The 22,366-nt window shown below is 49.1% G+C and overlaps 1 protein-coding gene across 1 annotated transcript in view; it reads left to right on the top strand.

The window, feature by feature from the left end:
* The first annotated feature begins 16,725 nt into the window (after nucleotides 1–16,725).
* Nucleotides 16,726–22,366, top strand: part of PTK7 (protein tyrosine kinase 7 (inactive)) — a 30,169-nt gene continuing 24,528 nt past the window's right edge. The window contains exons 1-5 of the mRNA XM_047103034.1: nucleotides 16,726–16,825; nucleotides 20,348–20,635; nucleotides 21,108–21,210; nucleotides 21,582–21,772; nucleotides 21,866–22,016. Coding sequence (XP_046958990.1) covers nucleotides 16,726–16,825; nucleotides 20,348–20,635; nucleotides 21,108–21,210; nucleotides 21,582–21,772; nucleotides 21,866–22,016 — 833 coding nt within the window. The remainder of the gene's footprint in view (nucleotides 16,826–20,347; nucleotides 20,636–21,107; nucleotides 21,211–21,581; nucleotides 21,773–21,865; nucleotides 22,017–22,366) is intronic.

The raw sequence follows: 22,366 nt of genomic DNA, 5'->3' as shown, positions 1-22,366 counted from the left end.
CTTGCCTGGGAAAAAAAAAAAAAAACAAACAGTAAAAAAAGCTTCGGCAAGTTCAATCAAGAAAAAGAAAAGGTCAATATTAGGTAAACCAAGAAAGGAAAAAGAGACTTTAGCCTCATTCTTGGCTTTACAGCAATTTCTTGAGCACCTACTAGGCACCTGGTAGACACTGGGGACAGGCAGCAGGGAATGAGCTGGATCTCACTGTTCAGTGAAGAGGACGTACAGAAATGTGTAGTGATAATCACACCTGTGATCATCGCGATGGAAAGATTAAAAAAATTTATCATGGGTTACCATGCCATGCTAAGAAGTCTATGCAAGGAAAACAAAAATTACGGAATTTTATTCAGAAACCAATAGAATGACTAAATAGGCCAGTATCTGTTGAAAACAATTGAAAGATAATAAAAACAGCTAAACAAAACCCAAAACTGTTATATCTGAAGGCGCTGACAGGAAATTTCAAAAATTGTGGAGGATGGGGCACCTGGCTGGCTCAGTTGCTATAGCATGTGACTCTTGATCTCGGGATCGTGAGTTCGAGTCCCACATTGGGTGTAGCAATTACTTTAAAATCTTTTTTTTTTTTTTTTTTTTAATGCTGAGGATATAGAGCCTTATGATGCAAAGATTGTCATCCAGCCAAGGAACAGATGGATGGTCACCCCCCCACCTGTCACAACATTGATATAACCTTGCTTCTAAATGCTGACTGACAGTGCAGAAAAGAAAAGCAGACTACTCAGAGAAATATCGATGTAAAAGTAATATAAAATACTGTCAAATTGAATCTTACAATATGTTACAGGATAACATACTATAAACAACTAACCGATTTATTCCAAAAATGCATGGGTAATTTAATCAAACACAATTAATTAGAATAAGTCACACAGTGATGCAGTTGTGTCAATAGATTCAAAAGTGACATTAGATACAAATTAACAAGGGTTCTTGATTTTTTTAAAATTTATTTTATTTTAAAAGTTTATTGAGAGTGCTCGCTTCGGCAGCACATATACTAAAAGTTTATTGAGAGAGAAAAGCAGGGGAGGAGCAGAGAGAGAGACAGACAGACAGACACAGTCACTGCAGAGCCCCACGTGGGGCATGATCTCACAGTTTGTGGGTTTGAGATCTGTATTAGGCTCTGCGCTGACAGCTCAGAACTTGCTTGGGATTCTCTCTTTCCTGCTCTCTGTCTCTCTCATTCTCTCAAAATAAATAAATAAATATAAAAAATTCAAACCGCAGTCAACATTATACTTAAAAATGAAACTGTAGGTGGGTGATGGGTTTTGAAGAGGGAGTCTTTTGGGATGAGCACTGGGTGTTATATGGAAACCATTTTGACAATAAATCTCATATATTAAAAAAAAAATGAAACTGTAATGCTGTTCTCGTTAAAATAAAGAAGGCAGGGGTGCCTGGGTGGCTCAGTCGGTTAAGTGTCCAACTTCAGCTCAGGTCATAATCTTGTGGTTTGTGGGTTCAAGCCCCATGTAGGGCTCTGTGCTGATAGCTTGGAGTCTGGAGCCTGCTTTGGATTCTGTGTCTCCTTCTCTTTTTGCCCCTCCCCTGCTCACGCTCTGTCTCACTCTCTCAAAAATAAATAAACATTAAAAAAATTAAAAATAAAGAAGGCATTACACCAAAAAATAAAATCACTATTTTAACATTATTCTGGAAATTCTAGTTGAATTAATACTGTAAGAAATATGAAAGTCAAAATAAAGTTAATGTCTTTTGCAGATGGCATCATTTTTTTTAAGTAGGCTCCACACCCAACATGGGGCTCAAACTTATGACCCTGAGACCAAGAGTCACATGCTCTACCAACTGAGCCAGCCAACTGCCTTGAGTTTTACATGTAAAGCTCAACTATCAACTGAGAACCATTAGAATCAACAAGAGAGTTGGCTCATTTGGCCAAATACAAAACTACACAAGACCCAGAAATTTTGCTACTTATCAGCAAGTAACCTTTTAGAAAATACAAAGAAAACAATCACACTCACAAAAATCAAAAAATATAATGCTCCAGGCATAAGGCAATATCATGGAAACTATACGTTGATGGGGTCAGTGAATTTCATCTGTCTCCCCTCTGAATTTGGAACCAGTGGAGTCAGGGGTGGGGAAGACAAGACAGACACAGGAATTGGACAGATGGAAATCAATGTATCATCTTTATTATTGATAAAGGCTAGGTTGAGGAACAAGATTTAAATCTGAAGAGGATAACCTTGTCTGATTCATCCCTGAATGTGTGTGTGTGTGTGTGTGCACGCGCGCGTGTGTGTGTGCGTGTGTGTATGTGTGTATGGTGTAGGCCTATACAAAATGTGTCTTCCCTGCAGGGGGCGGGTCCCCTAAGTGGGTGGGGGAGGAAGGGTTAGAGCCAACATAGAACAGGGCAGGGTTGGAGCCTAGAGCCTAAGTGGGTGGGGGAAGAAAGGAGCCTACATGCCCAATCAGACTCCCTGAGGTTTATAGGAGTGGCGTACCATTGGCACCCTCTGTAATGTAATAGAGAGGAGTTATTCCTTCTTAAGTCTTCCTCCTTTTGCTCTCTGAAGTCACTGGAGCTTAAAGGCCCTGTCCCTATATGCCTGGGGGTGTGAGCACCTGGGAGTGTGGCTCTTCCCTCCAGGGAATGGGCAAAGCTCTAGGTCAGTGATTCCTGCTTCCACTTCACTGACCACCCTACTCCTTTGTGGATCCTTCTAGGACACCTGGAGAGCGGGGTAGATTTCTCCCTAGAAGGCTCTCAAATGGATCAAAACAGGATAGTATTTAAATGAATTCTGAGGAACTCTGTACGCAGGGGTGAAAATTCATTTCCTATCTATTTCCTAACCCAAATCATATGCAAACACCTTTTCTTCTGAGAATTTACCAGCTGAGAACAGGAACTTTTTTTTTTTAATGTTTATTCATTTTTGAGAGAGAGAGCATGAGCGGGAGAGGGGCTGAGAGAGGGAGACACAGAATCCGAAGCAGGCTCCAGTCTCTGAGCTGTAGCACAGAGCCTGACATGGGGCTCAAACCCACAGACCGTGAGATCATGACCTGAGCCGAAGTTGGATGCTTAACCGAAGGAGCCACCCAGGTGCCCTGAGAATAGAAACTTTCATTGCTTTGTTCACTGCTGTATTCCCAGCACTTAGAACAATGCCTGGCACATGGTAGGCATTAAGTAACTTAATGCCCATTCTTAGGAGGGAAAAGTATAACATGTAATGCAGAAAAGGCCTTATAGTCTTGATCTTATTGTTTATAAGTAAATAAGGAAAAAGGTAGACAACCAAGTTGAATAGGAAATGGACAATCAAAAATTCAGCCAACCAATAAATACATGAAAGATTGCCTTATCTTGTTAAGAATGAACTAAATGTCTCCAGTGAATTGCAGATTGCAACAAAGCATTATTTCATGTCTCTCAAATTGGCGAAGATTAATAAGTATCAGGGTGGTAAGGCTGCATAAATTGGCACAACCTTTAGAGTCATTTGTCATTTATCAAAAACTTGAAATTGTATTCTCTTTGGTCCAAGCTGGGGGGGTGGGGCTCTGTTTCTAGGAATGCAAGCACTCGCATTATCAGTGTGCTTAGGTGCCTGTACAGAGAAGTTTAGTTGGAGCATTGTTTGTAATGGCAAAATATTAAGCCATCTGAATGTTCATGATTAGGATGCTGGACAAATAGATCATGGGTCGTTGACACAGTGAAATAATACACAGTAGTTGAAATGAGTGAACTAGAACCCTTTAAACAGACATGGGAAGATATCTGTTGTAAGGCAAAAAAAAGCAAGTTATAGAATAGCCAGTGTTAGGCATTGCATTATGTCCCCCCAAAGGTTATGTTCAAGTCCCAAGTCCCAGTATCTGTGAATTTGACCTTATTTGGAAATAGGAACTTTGCAGATGTAATCAAGCTAAGGTGAAGTCATTAAGGTAAATTCTAATCCCCTCTGACTGGAGATACCCTTATGAGAAGAGAAGAGACACGGAGACACACGCAGAGAGGAAAGACGGCCATATGAAGGAGGCAGAGACTGGAGTGAAGCGTCTCTAAGCCGAGGAGCACCAAGGGTTGCCAGCAACAGCAGAAGCTAGGAGAGAGGCATGGAGTAGACTCTCCAGAGCCTCCAAGGAACCCATCTTGTCAACACCTTGTTTTCACCCCTCGGCCTCCAAAACCGTGAGAGAATAAACTGCTGTTTTAAGCCACCCAGTTGTGGCCCTAGGAAACAAATGAGACAGGTATGGCCATTATCCCATAATCATGCATTCTGTGGGTGCACCTGTTGCCCTGTCCATGACAAAGCGCTGCTTTAGTCCGCCTTGTACACCAACAACCACTTTCTCAGAAGCAGGAACCCACTAGCGTGGTGATTTTTTTTTTTTTTTTTTTTTTTTTTGTCAGGGGATGGCATGAGCAGGGTAAATTTGTATCTCATCTCCTTTGCCGCCTCCTCCAGTACTTGCCTGCTGTGTTCCCCCTCATTCGTCTCTGGTAATTCTGCATCCTGAATTACCCAGAGTTCTCTGACCACGCTTTGTCTTTGTGTTTTAGTCTTGTTCTATTTGCCAAGCCCCATTCTTTGTTAAAAGTTTGATGAGCCTTCTTCCAGGATTCTTCTCACTCCCCTGTCCCCCCACTTTGTGTTAGAAAGCTTATGCATCCACCCCACCATGCTGTGGTGATAATGTGGTAAAGCCTGGATTATGGTAGGGTGTCCTTTGCAGCCAGATGACCTGAGATTTGAATCCTGCATTTGGCACTCACCTTGCTGCGTGACCTTGAGCAAGTTGTTTTACCACTCTGTGCCTCAGTTTCCCCATCTGTGCAACGGGATCAAAGTATCTACTTTTACAACGGGCGGTTGTAAGCATTAACAAGCTAATATGGTTAAAGTGCCCGGCACATAGTAAGCGGTCAGTAGGTGTTAGCTATTACTGTAATTATATGTTTACTTGTCTGACTCCCCCACTAAACTGAGATACTTAAAGGCAGTAATTGTGTGTTTTTCTCTCTCATCCCCAGTGTCTTGCAGAGTACTTGGCACATGGTAGGCTCTTGATAAGTGTTTGTTGAATTAATAATGATAATTAACATAATTGCCTACGAGGATCCCATATTGGGCCTTGACCCTCTACTTATTCCACAACATGCCGGGATAATGGCGCTAAATATGGCTCAGTAAAACCAGCACAGATCAGTTGGTGTTTCCTGAGCACCTCCAACGGGGAAGGCACCTGCAGTGGAGGGGACAAATGAGTGTGAGGCCAGCCCTGTGCTCAGGGAGCTTAAAATCTAATGGGGAAGACAGGTGGTAAGCACAGGAGATGTTAAGTGACAATATGAGGTTGTAATAAGCATTTGTGAGAGCAATAGAAGACACAGGATGTACATTCACAGTTATTGTTTCACTTGGTGGCACGTTGTTATCTAACTTCCTCCTTGTTTTCCAAGTTCATCCTAGAAAGGTTCTTAAATGTTTTAATAATGAAACTTAGGTCTAGAGGTTGCATCAGGTTCAGATTCAATTTTTTTTTCATGTGTACTTCCCTTAAATTTTTTTTTAATGTTTATTTATTTTTGAGAGAGACAGAGACAGAATGTGAGTGGGTTAGGGGCAGAGAGAGAGGGAGACACAGAATCTGAAGCAGGCTCCAGGCTCTGAGCTGTCAGCACAGAGCCCGACGTGGGGCTCGAACTCACGAGCCAAGAGATCATGACCTGAGCCGAAGTCGGGCGCTCAGCCAACTGAGCCACCCAGGCACCCGTCATGTGTACTTCCCTTAGTAGACACATAACATCTGGTTGTCTCTCTGGAATTAGCAGCCATCAATAATCATTGCTAGATCCATTATTTCATTAGGGGTCATAAAATGGTGATATTATATCTATCATCTGGAGACTGCTGTAAAAACAAACCTCCCCTCATTGACTGTTATCCTGAAGTATAGCTGTTCAGAAAGGGAAAATAAAGCTTGATGCTTAACCAGTTTTTAAAATAATGACTTGGTTTTCTAGCATCCTTCAGAGGTGATCAAGGGAAGGCTTTAGGCTTTTTTTTTTTTTTTTTAAGATTTTATTTCTGAGTAATCTCTATACCCAACGTGGGACTTGAACTTACAACCCTGAGATCAAGAGTTACATGCTCTACTGACTGAGCCAGCCAGCTGCTCAATTTGGGGCTTAAAAAAAATTTTTTTTTAATGTTTGTTTATTTATTTATTTATTTTTTTAATTTTTTTTTTTCAACGTTTATTTATTTTTGGGACAGAGAGAGACAGAGCATGAACGGGGGAGGGGCAGAGAGAGAGGGAGACACAGAATCAGAAACAGGCTCCAGGCTCTGAGCCATCAGCCCAGAGCCAGACGCGGGGCTCGAACTCACGGACCGCGAGATCGTGACCTGGCTGAAGTCGGACGCTTAACCGACTGCGCCACCCAGGCGCCCCAATGTTTATTTATTTTTGAGAGAGAGAGAGCAAGCTGGGGAAGAGCAGAGAGAGAGAGAGAGGGAGACACAGAATCTGAAGCAGGATCTAGGCTCTGAGCTGTCAGCACAGAGCCTGATGTGGGGCTCCATCCCACGAACTGTGAGATCCTGACCTGAGCTGAAGTCAGACGCTTAACTGACTGAGCCACCCAGGTGCCCCTGGGCTTTTTTAAAAACGTCATTGTGAAACATCATTATGAATTTTAAGTTATTCGGTGTGTGTAAGTCCATGTGGTTCTTACCCTTATGGTTGTTTAGACCCATCTTTGGCTGGTGGTGGGAGCCTCTTCAGGCGGGCCTTGAACTTTTTGATGTGACCTTACTAGTCTTTGCTCGTTCCCTTGTATGTGATGATGTTCCAGGCTTGTCTTGTGCATTTCCTGCCCTGGACCTGGAATCAGGCTTTTCTCCAAAGAGGAAGGGCATGAATTTTTTAAGATATTGGTCCAATTTCCATAGAAGGGAATTATTATAATTTACACTCCCATCAGCAAAGCATGAAGCCATTTTATCCATATACTTACTAGTGTTGAGTGCTATTTTAAAAATCTTGGTGTTCGTTTGATGGGCAGTATAACTCGTTCTAATTGCATTTCTTAGATTCTTAGTGCATTGCAATGTTTTCTTATATTAATATTTGCTTTGAGAACTCTTTATGATTTTACCATGTTAGAATTTTAGTAGTTATTATAGTTGATTTGTAACTCTGTATTTCAAGACCTCTTCTGTCAATTGCTGGAAATATTCCTAATTTGTTGTTTGCCGTTGAGAGTCGTTTACAACTTCTATTTTATGTAGTCGAGTATTTTCATTTATAAAGCATAGAATTGTCCAGGCTTCTCTTGTTGGGGCCTTACGGGATCAGAAAGCTGAAGTCTAATAGTTATCGCCGGGCATTAGCTGGCGCATAAACATTGACTCTGCCCTCCTCACCTGACTGCAGTTGTGTTCCTTGAGGCCAGAGACCTGCCTCCTACCAAGATGGTCTGGATCGTTTCTCACCCTGACAGACTCGCTCCAATTCTTGTTCGTATTGAAGGTGCCTCTGATTTGAGCAGCTTTGGGAGGGGAGGCCATGAAACTCTAAGCCACTGCTGATTTGGGCACTGCCTGGTTGCCCCTAGGGCAGTGGGCAAAACAGTGCAAAGCCCCCCAACAATTGGCAGCCACCTTGTGGTGCTTCACCCACTCAGGGCGACACCCCTTGAACCACAGAGCCCCACATGTTTGTATCCCGTGCCAAGGTGGCTCTGAGGCTCTGTTAGGCGGCAGTGGGACAAAGTTTCAGACCTCAGGGTCTGTTCAGAGAGAACCACTGCTCTCAAGATGGCAGAGATGGGGTGAGTGGCACTTGGCAAGTCCACGTGGCCTGTGTGAGGGATGCCAGCAAAGACCCTGCACCAGGTAGGAGATGTCTGGGATGGCCCGTAGATCCTAAAAGAGAAAAAAATAGCTCGAACATAATAATGACAATAAATGACTGCTTAGAGTCCAAACTCACATAGTGCTTAACTTAATACGTGCTAGGCACTCTTCCAAACAAGCCAAATTTATTAACATGTGACTTCACTTTTCACAAGCCTGTGAGGTAGATACTGTTATTAGCACCATTTTACACAAAAGCGGAGGCACCGAGGGGGTCGACAACTTGGACAACTTGCCTGAGGTCATACGCTCGGTGAGTGGGAGAGTAGAAATTGAATGCAGGCAGCCTGGCTCCAGATCCTGAGCTCTGGCCCCATCTTCAGCCTGCCTGTACGTGGTAGGCCAGGGCCTTAACATTGTGTAGCTCTTCAGACATCCTGGAGGGCACTGCATCTTTGTAGAGCCTTGCACAGCAAAGAGCAGCCAGCTCATTTTGCATATGGGGAAATGAAGGCCTGAAGAACACTGGCTTTTTCAGAGCCAAGTCTAGGATGCAGGACCTTGAGCATTTGGTAGTTGACACTCGTTTGGCACCAAAGTCAAACTCTTTGAACCTTCTATGAACAGAATGGCCCTTAGACAGATACAAGCAAAGTGGTTGCCTTTTCCCTTTGAAAGAGGCCAAAATCTTTGCGGTCTGGTGAACATGGGAATTTTATGACTTTTCTGGGTATACCTCAGACCTTGCAGTGGGCTCTTGAGGGCTGTGTGGAGGCCTGCTCTTGGGATGTCATGGTCCGAACCCAGGCCTGGCCCCTTGTGGAAGTCAAATGCTTTGCCCTTGTGTGAGGAGCAGCACACAGAGTTCCAGAACCACCGGGACTGCTGGGTCAGGGGTTCTGGAAAGGTTGGGTAAAAATTGCCCCGCTGTCTTATTGCTCCTGGCCTAATGGCTCAGACCATTTTTAGATGTCAGGAAGTATAACAATATGGTACATTTATCTTGGTGAATAATGGATGAGCCCTGGGAAGGTACTGTGCTTTTCCTGGTGAATTATTTACCAGGAGCCTCTAATTTGAGGGCTCTCCATTATAAATGTCCTGAATATGGTATATAGACAGCCCCTCCTCCTACTCTCCCTCCCCCAGGTCTCCCACGTACAGGAGAGCTGTAACCTTTCGTGTCTAGTGATATATTGGGTAGCCCTGTGGCCGAGCTGGGGACTTGCTGAGTTTGGAGCCCCTGAGGCTGCTGGGAGGGGTGGGGAGGACCTCCCTACTAGAGACACAGGGACAGACCTGCCAAGGGAAGCTGGGGTAAATGTGGGGCTGGGCGCTGCTCTATAGGTGTGAGGAACCCTAGGTATGCCTACATGTGGGTATATTCGTGTGCTGTATGTCTTTGTTTTTCTTGTCCCTTTCTCTGGACCTCTGTGACTCTGTTATTCTGTCTCTCAGTTTGTTTGTGTCCATGTCTCTCTACCTGTTGACTCTCCTCTTCTCCTCTCTCAGGGCCTGGGTCTGTCTCTCTCTCTCTCTCTCTCTCTCTCTCTTCTCTCTATGTCTCTTCCTCTCTAAGTCTGCCCATCGCCCTCTGTCTCTCTGTTAGTTGTTAGTCTCCCTCTGTCCATCTGTTTGTCTCTCTCTGTTTCCTTCCCTTTTTCTCTCTCTGTCAGTCTCCCTCCAGCCCCCTTCATCTCATCTCCCTGTCTCTCTCCATCAGTGTCTTTGTTGCCTCCCCCTTTCCCTCTCTCCTGCTTCCCCTCCTCCCTCCCTCTCTCCCCCCCTTTTCCCATTCTTCCTCTCTTCCTCCCCCATTTTCCCCTCCCCCTCTGTCCCTCTCTGTTTTCCTCCGTCTCACTCACTCACTCTCTCGCTGTCTCTCTCTGTCTCGCTGTCTTGCTCTGTGACTTTAGAGGTCTGTAAGAGGCACCTCCTGGAATGGAGGGACAGCTAATTCCAGACTTAAGTGAAGCCAGATCTTGGTGCCTTCCAGACCCTGACTCAAAGATTGACAGAGTAGGCATGAAATAAACTTTAGGTCTTTGTCATTTTTTTGGCTATTCAATTCGGTTATTGCATCAGCCACCCTTAGGGGCTTTTTTTTTCTTCAGCTATTTGTGAGTGCTTTGTGTTTTATAATGTTTTCTCCCCAACAATCCCTAGGCTTTAAGCATCTGGTGATGAGTTGCAAGTTTTTGCTGCTTTTAAAAATAACTTACAAGGGATTGTTTCTATTATTCATCAGTTTGTGTTTTTTCATCTGTTGTTACTGATTTGGAGATCGAAATACTCATTTTGCCATCTTTCGCCAGAATGCCTTCTCTAAACAGCTGATTTTTTTAAAATGACTCTTTTTTGGGTTATTTTCCCTAAAAAATAAGGGAGCAAATCACCAGCAGAGACTTGCAGTTAAGAGATTAAATGAAAGAGTAAAATTGTCTGTTAGAAAGTTTATATTTTAAGCAGTAAAATAAGGTTTATAAGGAGTCTAGAAGTATGCTATGGTTTGATTCTAACTCAGCAGCTGGCCAGCCTTCTGCTTCGTACCCTGTCCATGGCTCCGCCTCACCTTGCGACACCAGGCCAGACCCCGTCACATCTGAGTAATATTTGAGCAATATGTTCATGGCTGCAGGATTTGGTCCTCACTACAAGATAGCCTTCCCGCCCAAGGTTTTCTCCAGCCATACATGCTACCAGAGGTGGGTAAGAGGAGAACTTTTGATGGCAGGGGCTGATCTGTCTTCACAAGGAGAGCAGTGGGCACTGTGGACAGACCTGCCCCCACACCTGTCACCAGCAGCCTGGACTCCAGGAGGGCACCCTTGCCTCCTCAAGCCAGTGGTTCTTTCAAGCGTCCTCCCTCAATCTGGATCCTTTGTGTCTCAGGTTGAAGCCTGAAGCCTAAAGCCTGCAGCATCCCTTTAGAGGACTCTCCCTCCCTGGAGAGAAGGGTTGGTTTCCAGAAACAGCTGTTGGCCGGACAGGTGGAGGAGGAAAAAAGAAAAGGCTGGGGGAGGGGCACTTCGAGGATGGTGTCTGCTTCTGACTCCTGAGCCCTGCCTTGTGCCCTGGCCCTGAGGGGACAGCCAGGCTGCCGTGGGTGTTGTCCAACGGGGTCTCCTGCAGGCTGCCTAGGGGCACATTCGTTTCCTGCACATGTGTTAGGCATCGCCGCGTGTCAACGGGTGTGTGGCAAATGCAGCCCACTGCCGCAGGCCCTGAGTGGCTCGTGCTTTCCACATCACACATAGCAAAGCGATTTCCTCACATTCCCCACTCTTGTCTGCTCCGGGAAGTGGTTTGCAGAGTGCTTCTAAATATAAAAAGTATGAGACCGACTCTTTTTCTTATCCCTTTGAAACCAGCTGAAAGTCCAGCCTCTTTAGTGATTTTTTGGGTTTATAGGGAGAAGAAAGGGAAGCAGGGGTATGTGTGTGTGTCACCAGGCTCTGAGGGCACCCAGCAGACAGTGGGACTAGGTGCAGTGATAGAGGCCAGGGTGCTGGAGGCACACAGGGAGGAGGGAGGGTAGAGGCTTGAAGACCGATCTTCAAACTATGGACAGCTATGTTCAGCCACTTACTTGTTCAGAAAAAAAAATCTTCACTTCATCCCTCCCTGAACCCAACTGTATGTTTACCTATTGGGAGAACGGTAGGAAGGAGGTAGGAGATGACCACAGGGAAGGATCTTCAAAACACAGTGCTAAATGGAAAAAAAGTAAGAAGCAGAGTGAGAGATAATGCAAGACCACTTACGTAAGTTAAAAATACCCGCCCTTGAAACAGCGATCACATTTTCCCAGAGCACATGGAGAGAAAAGGATTTACATTAAACACGATAGAATGGGTGGGGGAGGGTGTGGATCAAAAGGAATAAGTGAAAGAAGAGAAGCAGCCAGCGTGGCATCGTGGAAAAAAACGCAGGCAGACAGACGTAGGGGCAGGACAGATCTGGGGGTAGTTTAGACTCTGCCATTTACTGGGATAGGTTTGACTTCAGTTTCCTCCTCGGTACAACGAGGCTGACTCGTGTTAAGGATTCCCCTTTTTTTTTTTTTTTTTTTTTTTTTTGAGCTCATTTATTTTGAGAGAGAGTGTGTGCAAGTGGGGAAGGGGCAGAGAGAGAAAGAGAGAGGGAGAGACAGAATCCCAGTGCAGAGCCCAATGCAGGTCTCGAACTCCTGAACCTCGAGATCATGACCTGAGCTGAAGTCAGATGCTTAACTGACTGAGCCACTGAGGCACCCCAGGGGCTCTTTAGATTAGAAATGAGCCTGTGCATGGGGCCAGCAAGAAGCACACAAAGGAGCTAAGGCAGTGATGTCTAATGGAGGTTTTTGTGGGGACAGAATGGTTTTATATCTGCACTGTTCAATACAGTGACCTCTAGCTACACGCAGCGCCTGAGCACTGGAAATGTGCCTGTTGCTGCAAAGGAAATTAATTTTCAATTTTGTTTCATTATAATTAAGTGACATTTAAATAGCCCCATGTGGCCAGTGGCTACCATATTGGACAGAGCAGGTCTAAGGGATATTTCAACTTCTTTAGGGGCAAGGAAGGATTTTCTTTGTTGAATGGAGTTGAGACCACTCTACCCAAAGGGCAGGGAATCGTGTCCTCCCTTCCACAGGGAATTTGGGGTGAACTGCTGTGGTCACTCTGGTTAGGTCTAAGATTTGTGCTCACTGCTTCATCAGCCTCCCAGGGCTGAGGCAGAGATGGGTAAAAAGAGCTCAAAAAACAGACTCACAGGGGCGCCCGGGTGGCTCAGTTGGTTAAGCCTCTGACTTCAGGTCAGGTCATGATCTCACAGTTCTTGGGTTCAAGCCCCACGCTGGGCTCTGTGCTGACAGCTCAGAGCCTGGAACCTGCTTCGGATTCTGTGTCTCCCTCTCTGCCCCTCCCCTGCTCGTGCTCTGTCTCCCTCTGTCTCTCAAAGCTAAATAAATGTTTAAAACAAAAACAAAAAAGAAAACCGACTCACGGAGTTTTCTGAGCCTGCCTTGAAAATTAATATAAACTAAGGCTAGGTCTCACCAGTTGCAAGGCTGTAGTCCCCGGACTGTCACTTAGTTCACTCCCTGCCTCCACAAGAAAGATCACAGGATGCTCACCAGGCTTACCTGGGGCCATTCTTGCTGTGGTCCCCGAGTGCCCTCGCCACCACACCCGGGAGTCTAATGAATGCTTGTGGAGCCTGCCGCCAGAGGCTGGGCTCTCTGTCCCCTCTGGAGCCCTGAGTGCACTGGCTGAGCACCCCTGAAGTCTTCCTGGGACTGAGCCCTGGCTCATTTCCCAGTGCCCTGGTCCAGCAGCTCTGTCCCCTTGCCTGCAATGTATATTATTTCTGCAGGCCTCTGACTGGTGTCTTCAGGAGACACCTGGCTGCTGTCTCTCCTCTTTCCTTGGGGCTGAGAATGCATCTGTCCCCAGGCACAGGGGGTGGAGAGAGCTCCTGATGCTCTCTGGTAGTTCTCCTTCTCCCTTTCCCTCTGCCATCCTGGCTCTCCCTCCCAGACCCCCCCATTTAGCAGGCCTTTGGGCTCCCCAGGGATCACCTTATCTCCAAGGACATTTTAATCTGGGGTCCATGGTTCCCTAGAGCTTCTGGGGTTTTTTACTTCCCTGAAACATACGCAGACTTTTGTGTGTCTGTACCTAATATGTATTTCATTTGAATATCATTGACTATCCCAGGAATCCAAAAGAATCACTAAAATTGGTTTCAAGGCTGCCATTTTCCAGGAGAGGAAACTGAGACTTGGGGAAGAAAATTAAGTTGGCCACGATTGGATAAAGGTAGACGTAGGACAAGATTTCAGGTTAGATAGACTCTTCAGTGACTTCATTCCCCTCTAAATGCTTGTGCGGTATTTACGGTGCCCAGGCACTGTGAGGGGGCACAGCCATATCCCGTTGGGCACGAATGTCTGCCCTCCCCTCAAGTGTACAGTCTAGCTTGGGGGTACAGCTCTCAGTCACAGCACAGATGGCAATATCAGGGGTGTCCCAGGCAGTGAGCTATCAGTGAGAGTGTGTGGCCAAGGCAGAGGCGGCATCTCTTGGGGAGCCCAGCCTTAGGAATGGGAGCTGCTTGTCAGAAGTGGTGCTGGGCCCCCGTTCTCAAGCCCCAGCTGCCTCCGACCTGCACACCTGCCATACACAGCATCTCTCATAATCCTCCTGGGCCCTGCCCTGCCCTTATCTCCCTGGGCTTTGGGAGCTTGTGCTGGGGGCGGGGGGTGGGGGGGTGGGGAGGGGACTCTGAGGAGTGAACCCTTTGTTTCTGTAGCTGCCTTTGAGGCTCTCTGCAGCGAATCCAGTGTGAGGTCTTGGGGGCTGTCCAGGGCATCCTCTTGTATTTTTAATTTTACAGATAATAAATTTGCCTGGGAGGGAGTACTGATTGGCTCGGGCTACTCTGCTTGTTAGTGGTTGTATGGAGACCAGAACCCAGGTCTCCCCACCCAGTGTTCCTTCAGCCTGAGCACATCACCTCATGTGGCTGGGTGTTTAATTTGTTGCTGCTTCCTTGAAGACATCACAGCCATTTAAGGGTTACCAAGGGTGAGAGAGGTGTCCCAGATATGGCCCTCCCAGCCCCAGCAGAAAACAGGCTAGTTCCAGGGACCAACAGTGTGGCCGCTGGCTGGGGAGCATTTTAAGCCTCATTTGTTGGTGTATTTGTCCCTCTGGCTCAGATGCCACATGATGCCGGACACAAGGACCTGCTTCTGCCATCAGAGGTTGATCTTCCCCCTCCAGGGCCTCCCAGAAGCTGGCAGGACAGGTCTGAGTTGTATTTTTCATCTAAGGTAGGCAAGTTGGCCTGTTAGGTTGTTTCTGCCCTAATCCCTGGTGATTTTGTTCTGTTCCTCTAATCCGGATGTGGGAGCCTCTCCAGACATTTACAGTTAAATCCCAGGATGGGAAAACTCAGCTGGGTCCCTGGCTCTGCTCCCTCCTACACTGTTCAGAACAGGGACTGTGATGGCTTGCAGAGGGCTGCAAGGCTCCTGTCCGTGAACCTAGGGTCTTTTGTAGACCCTGGAAAGACAGAAGGGGGTAGAAACTCTGTGCTCTGCCTCTGGGTCTCGGAATGCGCTATGATCGATTTTTAGTGACCCTCTAAATCCTTATTTTCCATCACAGAGTCTGGGTTGCTGGTGCTGCAACCACATACAGTATCTTGGTGGTACACTGGTGGTAGAGAAGGTCATTCCAGATACCCAGATTCACAAATACCACTGTAGCATTCATGTTTCTGCTGGCCTGGGTGAGTGGGATCGAGGATAGGGTAACTGAGCTCGCTGTTCATCCAAGTGACTTACTCCTACAGCAGTTGACATTTGTTCTTCAAAAAAAAAATTACAAATGTGTATGTGCTGTGGACCTCTGGAGTGGTTCCAGAGCAGGGGAGAGTATGCTAGTTAAATGCCGGAAGGTCAAGTGTCTCCGGTACAGTGCATTGACCCCTTGGGGAGGAGGTGTGGTGCAGGGACTCTTGCTTGGTGCCCTTAGAGTTTCTGGATGGAAGGGACTTGTGAGGAGGGCTGTCCTTGTGGATGAGGGGACCTGGAGCTGCTCTGGTTCCTGGAGCATTTGTGGCTCTTGGATTGAGGGTTTCCTCTGCTGGCCTGTGCTGTTTTCCAGAGAGGGCACAGAGTGTTGTCAGCCTCTGCCTCACGGGTTTATGTGCCCTGACAGGAGCCACTTCAGCCTGGGCACTGGAAGCTACGTGGGAGTCCGGATGTCCCCCAGCAGGGACCTAGGCTCTGAAGCCAGAGACTCGGTCTTAGGTGTGGAGGAGTGGGCCACTTCTGTATGGCTGATTGGATTTGGGGGTGATCACTCATATGGTCACACACTGCTGTGCAAAATGCCCATGCCAGGGCCAACCAGGGTCTTGGTGTCACAGCCCGGTCCTGAGGCATCTGCCTGAAAGATGGAATTTTCTTTAGTAAGAGAGGACAGAGGTAGAATCAGCTGGTCAGGTTTGGCAGGTTCTGAGGCCTGTACAGGTCCTGGGGTGTATTTCCTAGGTCAGGAGGACCAGCCCCTGTGAGGTGGATAGTTGAGTGGCCCAGATGGATGCTTGGACCAAAGTAGCTGAAATTACTTCAGAGCAGAAAAACTTCCTGCTGCTCTCTGCTCTTCAGAAAATCATGTTTACACATATGTGTGTGCACCCATGCACACTTGGACACACATGGATTTACTGGGCCCGGAGCCCAGAGAGCAGCAAGGAGGGCAGGCAGCAGACCAGACGCTTGCTGGGGGGTGGGGAGCAGAGTTGGTCTGCTGCCCACACAGCCTTTCTCTGGGGGCTGAGGCCAAGGCTCAGGCAGAGCGAGTGTCTGCATAGAGATGGCTGTTGGGGAGCCAAGGAAATGGCTTGGAAAATGTCCTTATTGGGTATTTGCAGCTCCAGCTTTGTTGGGGTCGGCACCTGGTGTGGGGCAGATGGTTCTGCCTGCTTGTTGTTGTGTGGGGGGGGTGGCTTTTGAGCCCTCTGTGCCCAGCGGGGCAGCCTCATACCCTCGTATGCTTCGTGCTGTGCTACGGTCTTTGTATAATGTGAACCCACTTCATGCAGCCTGAGTGGTAGGGGCGGGGTCTCCATTTCACAGCTCGGGGAAGCGGGCAGAGAGGCCAGGCTGAGGTGGCATGGCTGGGAGGGCAGGAGCGGGGCTGTTGGGCAGCGCTGAAGCAGGTAGCCTCAGGGGCCACGCTGGCCGTGTGTTCTGTGAGGGCCTGAGTAGGAGGCGTGATGCGTGGTGTGGCTGGACGGTGAAAGAGGGGGTGGCTTGGGGAAGCCCAGGGCCAGTATGAGAAGGCCTTCCTCGGACCACAGCCCTGGGGGCATCCTCAAGTCAGAGGTGGTACAGGGACAGGAATGTGCTGGTGACTGTGCCACCTTGGGGGCAGGTACCATCCCAGTCCCCAAAAGCCTTCCACTCTCTGTCACTGCTGTCCTCCCTTTCATGTTGTTGGTGCCAGCCGAAGCTTCTGAAGAGTTCCTCACTTCCCAGCCTCTCCTTTCTCCTGGAGTCTGACATTTCTGCCAGGGACTTCTCAATCTGCCCCGGAGCCTCCTGCCCATTCCCCGACAGCCCTCCCCTCCGCCCGCGCCCCGCTCCCCAGCAACACAACAGACCAAGCTCTCATGCAAACTGTGCAGAATGGGCACACCTCCGACTGCCTTCTCAGCAAATGCGGGTGCCACGGTGCTGGGCCAGCCTCCCGATGGCGGCTCAGAGCAGGGGCTGGGGGCTTGGAGTGGCTTGGTGACTGTTCTCCCTGCCTTTTATAACATCTAAAGTCTGCCCCAGCCAAGCACTAACCAGGACCTGCTGTGAGCTGACGTCAGGACAGAGGGCCCCGAGGGGCCAGCTTTGATGTTTCCCAGGCCCTGTCGTGGGGGCGCAGGAGGCTCTGAGTGGCAGTCTGGGAATGCAACATCTCTCACCACAGCTACAGAGCAGCCCTAGCCCCAGGAGGGGATGCCGGAGGCTGAGCTGGGGTCCCTCTGAGTCATGCCATCTTTTCTTCCAGCTCAGGTTTCTGTGGCCAGTGCTCTGTGGTTCCTGCAAGCCTGCGGCCCCTTTCCCTCCATCCCACCCCCACCTGGTTATTCCCCTCAAACTTGTCTGTTGTGGAGGTTCCTCCCCCATCCAGGGGCTGGGAGTGGTCCTGGGCCTCTCGAGGGGGAGCTTTCTAATGTTCTTAAAATGGGAGTCCTTGGGCAGGAAGGGTGATAATGGAAATAGTAACAGTAGCTACCATTCACCGGAGTAGCTCTGTCCGAGGCTTTTCACACGAATTACAGCATTTGTGACTCATGACAACCTCATGAGAGAGGCCGAGGGAGCTGAGGCATAGACCATCTGCGTTCCTTGCCCAAGGTCAAACACTAAGCATGATGGGCAGGATTTGAGCCAGACCTGTCTGATTCCACACCCTTAACTAATACTCCTCTGCATGGGTGAGGCTCCTCGATCCCCACGTCTGGAGAAGCTGAGCGGGGAAGTGAGGACTCACCTGCACTTGGATGACAGGTGATCTCTCTTTGGCCTTTAACAAGCATCCTGGAGTTCTGGGTCAAGAGTCCCAAGAATTTGGTGAGTTGCATTTGCAGAGGTCCACCAGGGCATCAGTCTGAGTCTGCCCATCTGTATCATGAGAGGTGGTCCGGAAGTGTTCCAGATGCCTCCATGTTCACCAGCTCTTGCCCCACACTTCCTTTAAGGTGACCTCAGTCAGCCAGTTAGCCGAGTGCCTTTGTGTGTCTGGCATGGTCTGCAAGAGGGGTGTCTACCTCTCTACCTGGCCTCAGGAATGGAGGCCCATTGTGGGATCAGCTGTTTCCAGGGTTTGTTTTGAGTTCGTGGGTGGGGCTGGGAAGAATTTGGGGCTAGAAGCTGGCTTCCTTGGATCATGGTCAAATTAGCTGTTTGATTTTGAGCAAACAGCTTAATTTTTCTGGACCTCAGTTTACCTATCTGTTCTACAAAGGCGTTGTACCAAGTTGCCGGTGGTGGTGGGGGGAGAGGGGGTGGATGGTGCACAGGGCCACGTTCCTGTGTGGTGATTAGAAGTGAATGGGGTGTTTGGGATGTCAGGGTAGCTGGGGGTACTTAGCAGTGCCCAGAGGACAGATTAGTTAACTTGCACAGTGGGTGGGACAACCCAGCATTGAGGGCAGTTATCACACCTAGAGAGCCAGCAGTGCCCGACTGAGCAGTAATGGGGTGCTCTGAGCACCTTCCAGCTCCCTGACTGTCCTGTGGGCTGGCACCTCTGGGAACATTGGAAGGTGGACCTCCTCATCTAGACCTCACTCTGAGAGATCCTGGACTTGTCTTAATGCTGACTTTAGGAGGACACTGGTTCTCATGGCCCTAAAGAGCCAAACTCCACCTTCAGGGACTTGAAACAGCAGTCTTTGGGCCACAGTCTCCGTCACTTTGGGAGGGGATGGCAGGACCCCCTCAGCCTCTTCTTGCCCCTACCAGGCTCAGTTTGATCAGAGGCAGAGGCTGCTTCTTCATGTAGCCGCCCCAGGTGACCTATTTCTTCTTCCCGGAGGGGCTGCACGTCCTCTTCCGTGTCGTCACCCACCCCTGGCAGGCGGGCTGGTGTTCCAGACCCAGTGGCTCAGGGCCTCTGCAGGGCACCCCCGTGGGCCAGGAACAAAGCCCAGTGTGTTACTCCTGCTGTAGCCCTGCCACCTGCCCAGCCCTGCCCTCCGCCTCCTCGACCCATCTGCTCCTCAGCACAGGTTTCTCACTTTCCTTTGTTCCCACTGGCTATGGCTCCCCCTTAGTTTCTGGGGCCCCCCTTCCCTGTGGGTGCTCCTTCGGCCCCAGCCAGAGCTGAAATGTTGTGGTGCAGGAGGGGGTTCAGATGAAAACCTGGAACCACTTGGCTTACCTCTCAACTTGGCATAGAAAAGTCAGCCCTGCCACACAGATTCTTAGAGATAGAGGGTAGGACGTGGGGGTGGCCCTGGCATGTCTTTGGCAATAGCTGCAGATCTAGGGAATATTGGCTTCTCCTGTGATGGGGCGAATTTTCCCAAGGAAGTCCATGGTGGGGGTACAGGGGCATCTGGGTGGCTTAGTCAGTTAAGCGACCAACTCTTAGATTTCGGCTTAGGTCAGTATCTTACGGTTTATGGGTTCGAGCCCTGAGTCGGGCTCAGCGCTGACAGTGCAGAGACTGCTTGGGATTTTCTCTCTCACACTGGTACTTTGTCCCTCTCCTACTCACATGCACACTCACTCTCTCAAAATAAATAAACTTAAAAAAAAAAAAAAACAGTATAAAAAAAATCCAAAGAAGCCCCGGTGGACAGGGGGTGGGGTGGGGCTAAGGGCTACAGAGCACCTGTGGGTGGGATTCAAAGCCACCTCTGATGCGGAACACTCAGTGGGACTGTGAGTGGGAGTAATCCTTCCAAGATGCTCTTTGGGTCATGACTTAACTCTGCTCAACATCCTGGATTCTGAAGATTGATGGGGAGGGTTGCCTGCTAATGTCCCTTGCTCCTCTGCCCAGCATCAGGACCTGCAGGTCTGAACCTTCCTTTAGGGAGCCTCCCTGGTGTCCCCAGCCCTTGGAACTCCCTCTTCTTTCTGTGCTCTAGAGGCACTGACTACTCACACTGTTCATTGGGCATGAGCCTTGCCTTGTTGTGTATGATTGCGCTGTGCCCCCTGCTGACTGGTGTGTCATGTCTTTGTATCCTGCAGAGCACACGGCACAATTGAAGAGTTTTTCAATGGACACTTGGCACTTCAAGTCTCATGATCCTTCTCTCCTGCACTTACTGGCCACCTCCTGTGTGCATAGCCCCTTTCGTCCTGTGCACAGAGTGATGGGTGATCTGTGTTAGGACAGTGACTGTAGCTCCTCCTGACTGTACCTCTCTCATGTCCCTATCCGCAGGTGCCCAGGCAGCCATCGTCTTCATCAAGGAGCCTTCCTCCCAGGATGCACTGCAGGGGCGCCGGGCACTGCTCCGCTGTGAAGTCGAGACCCCAGGCCCAGTACACGTGTACTGGCTGCTGGATGGGGCCCCTGTCCAAGACACTGAGAGGCGTTTTGCCCAAGGCAGCAGCTTGAGCTTTGCAGCTGTGGACCGGCTGCAGGACTCTGGAGCCTTCCAGTGTGTGGCTCGGGATAATGCCACTGGAGAGGAGGCCCGCAGTGCCAACGCCTCCTTCAACATCAAATGTGAGAGCCAGGGCGCTGTGCTCACTCCCTATAGACCTTCAACTACTGAGCCCTGCAGGACCCCTCCTTTCCTTCAGCTTCTCCTGTTTCCAGTTAAATGGGGGCAGGCAGAGAGCAGTTGTGGTCAGTTCTTTGAGTGGATAAGAAAAGTTTTATTTTTTCCAGAAGATTTTTTTTCCTTCAAGTCTAGAACCCTTTATGTGTTGGATGCTTTTGCAAATGGCAAGGGCAGGGAGGGCCAGTGTGGCCAGGCATCAGAGTTGTCTGCCACAGACTGGATGGGCCCTCTGTTTCTGGCCCCTCACCCCACCCCGTCTGTAGCTGCAGCCTCGTCTTTGCAGGGCCTCCCTGCACTGTCTCTCATCTCCAGAGCCTGCAGGTTGTGTCCTTTTCTGCTTGTCTTCCTTCCCCTCTGCCTTCCCACACTTGCTCTGCTCTGCCCCTCACTCTGCAACCGTGGCCTCTGCTACAGGGATTGAGACTGGTCCCGTGGTCCTGAAACATCCAGCCTCAGAAGCTGAGATCCAGCCACAGACCCAGGTCACACTGCGTTGTCACATTGATGGGCATCCTCGGTAAGGAGATGACTTTGATGGTGGGGATGGAGAGGGTTGTTCTAGACAAGTAAGGATATCTTCCCAAATCCTGGACTCTATTCATTCTATAACCACCCCTGCCCATATGCTGCCCCACACAAGCCCCTAGTGACCTGAGGAGAGGCGGCATTGTCCTGCGGAATGATCCTGGATTCTGGGAGCTGAGGGCTGTAGAATCTCAACCTGATTATGCCCCTGAATTGTTGTGTGCCCTTGTGCAAGTCACTTCTCCTCCCAGGCCTCAGTTTCCCCATTTGCAAACTGAGGGGTCTAGCCTCTAGTCCTGTATTTTGTCCACTGGTCACCTGAGTACCCTCTGCCTCCCTGCTGCTGATCCCCTTGGCCTGCAGGCCTACCTACCAGTGGTTCCGAGATGGGAGCCCCCTCTCTGATGGTCAGAGCAATCACACGGTCAGCAGCAAGGAGCGAAACCTGACCCTCCGGCCGGCCAGCCCTGAGCATAGTGGCGTCTACTCCTGCTGTGCCCAAAATGCCTTTGGCCAGACCTGTAGCAGCCAGAACTTCACCTTGAGCATTGCTGGTGAGCCTGGGGTGGGGATGGAGAGGGCGCAGCAGGGATGCGAGGGGCTTCCCCACTCTGTCTGCTCATGCACCTGTGCTTCTCCCACCCCAGACGAGAGCTTTGCCAGGGTAGTGCTGGCGCCTCAGGACATGGTAGTGGCGAGGAATGAAGAGGCCATGTTCCACTGTCAGTTCTCAGCCCAGCCACCCCCTAGCCTGCAGTGGGTCTTTGAAGATGAGACTCCTATCACTAACCGCAGTCGGTAAGGCAATTGGGAAGGGGCCTTCAGGTAAGGTCTTACAGGTTGTGTACTGTCCCAGTGCATTCTCTAAAAGAAAGTCATTAGTATTGCAGACATCCTAGATCTATATGTGTGTTACTTCGAATTTCCAGCAGATGGCAGTAGAATGTTTTGCTATTACAAAATGAGTCCAACAAAGGGAAGAGTCTCCGGGAAGGGCATCTTCTTCCCGTTTGCACCACGGCGCTGTATGAGCTAGTGGTGGCTCCGTTCTCTTTTCTCCCCTCCTGCCTATATGGGTCTTCTGGGATGGGGAGTAGAGACCCAGGGTTGGAGGGACACAGGGGACCTAGGTAACCATAGTCTGGATG

Source organism: Lynx rufus, unplaced genomic scaffold, assembly GCF_022079265.1.
Source record: "Lynx rufus isolate CCGP_SWC_20201006 ecotype Redwood Valley unplaced genomic scaffold, mLynRuf1.p SCAF_6, whole genome shotgun sequence".
Taxonomy (NCBI): Eukaryota; Metazoa; Chordata; class Mammalia; order Carnivora; family Felidae; genus Lynx; species Lynx rufus.
Note: the sequence above shows the minus strand (reverse complement) of the source record. Positions and strands in the feature narration are given on the sequence as shown.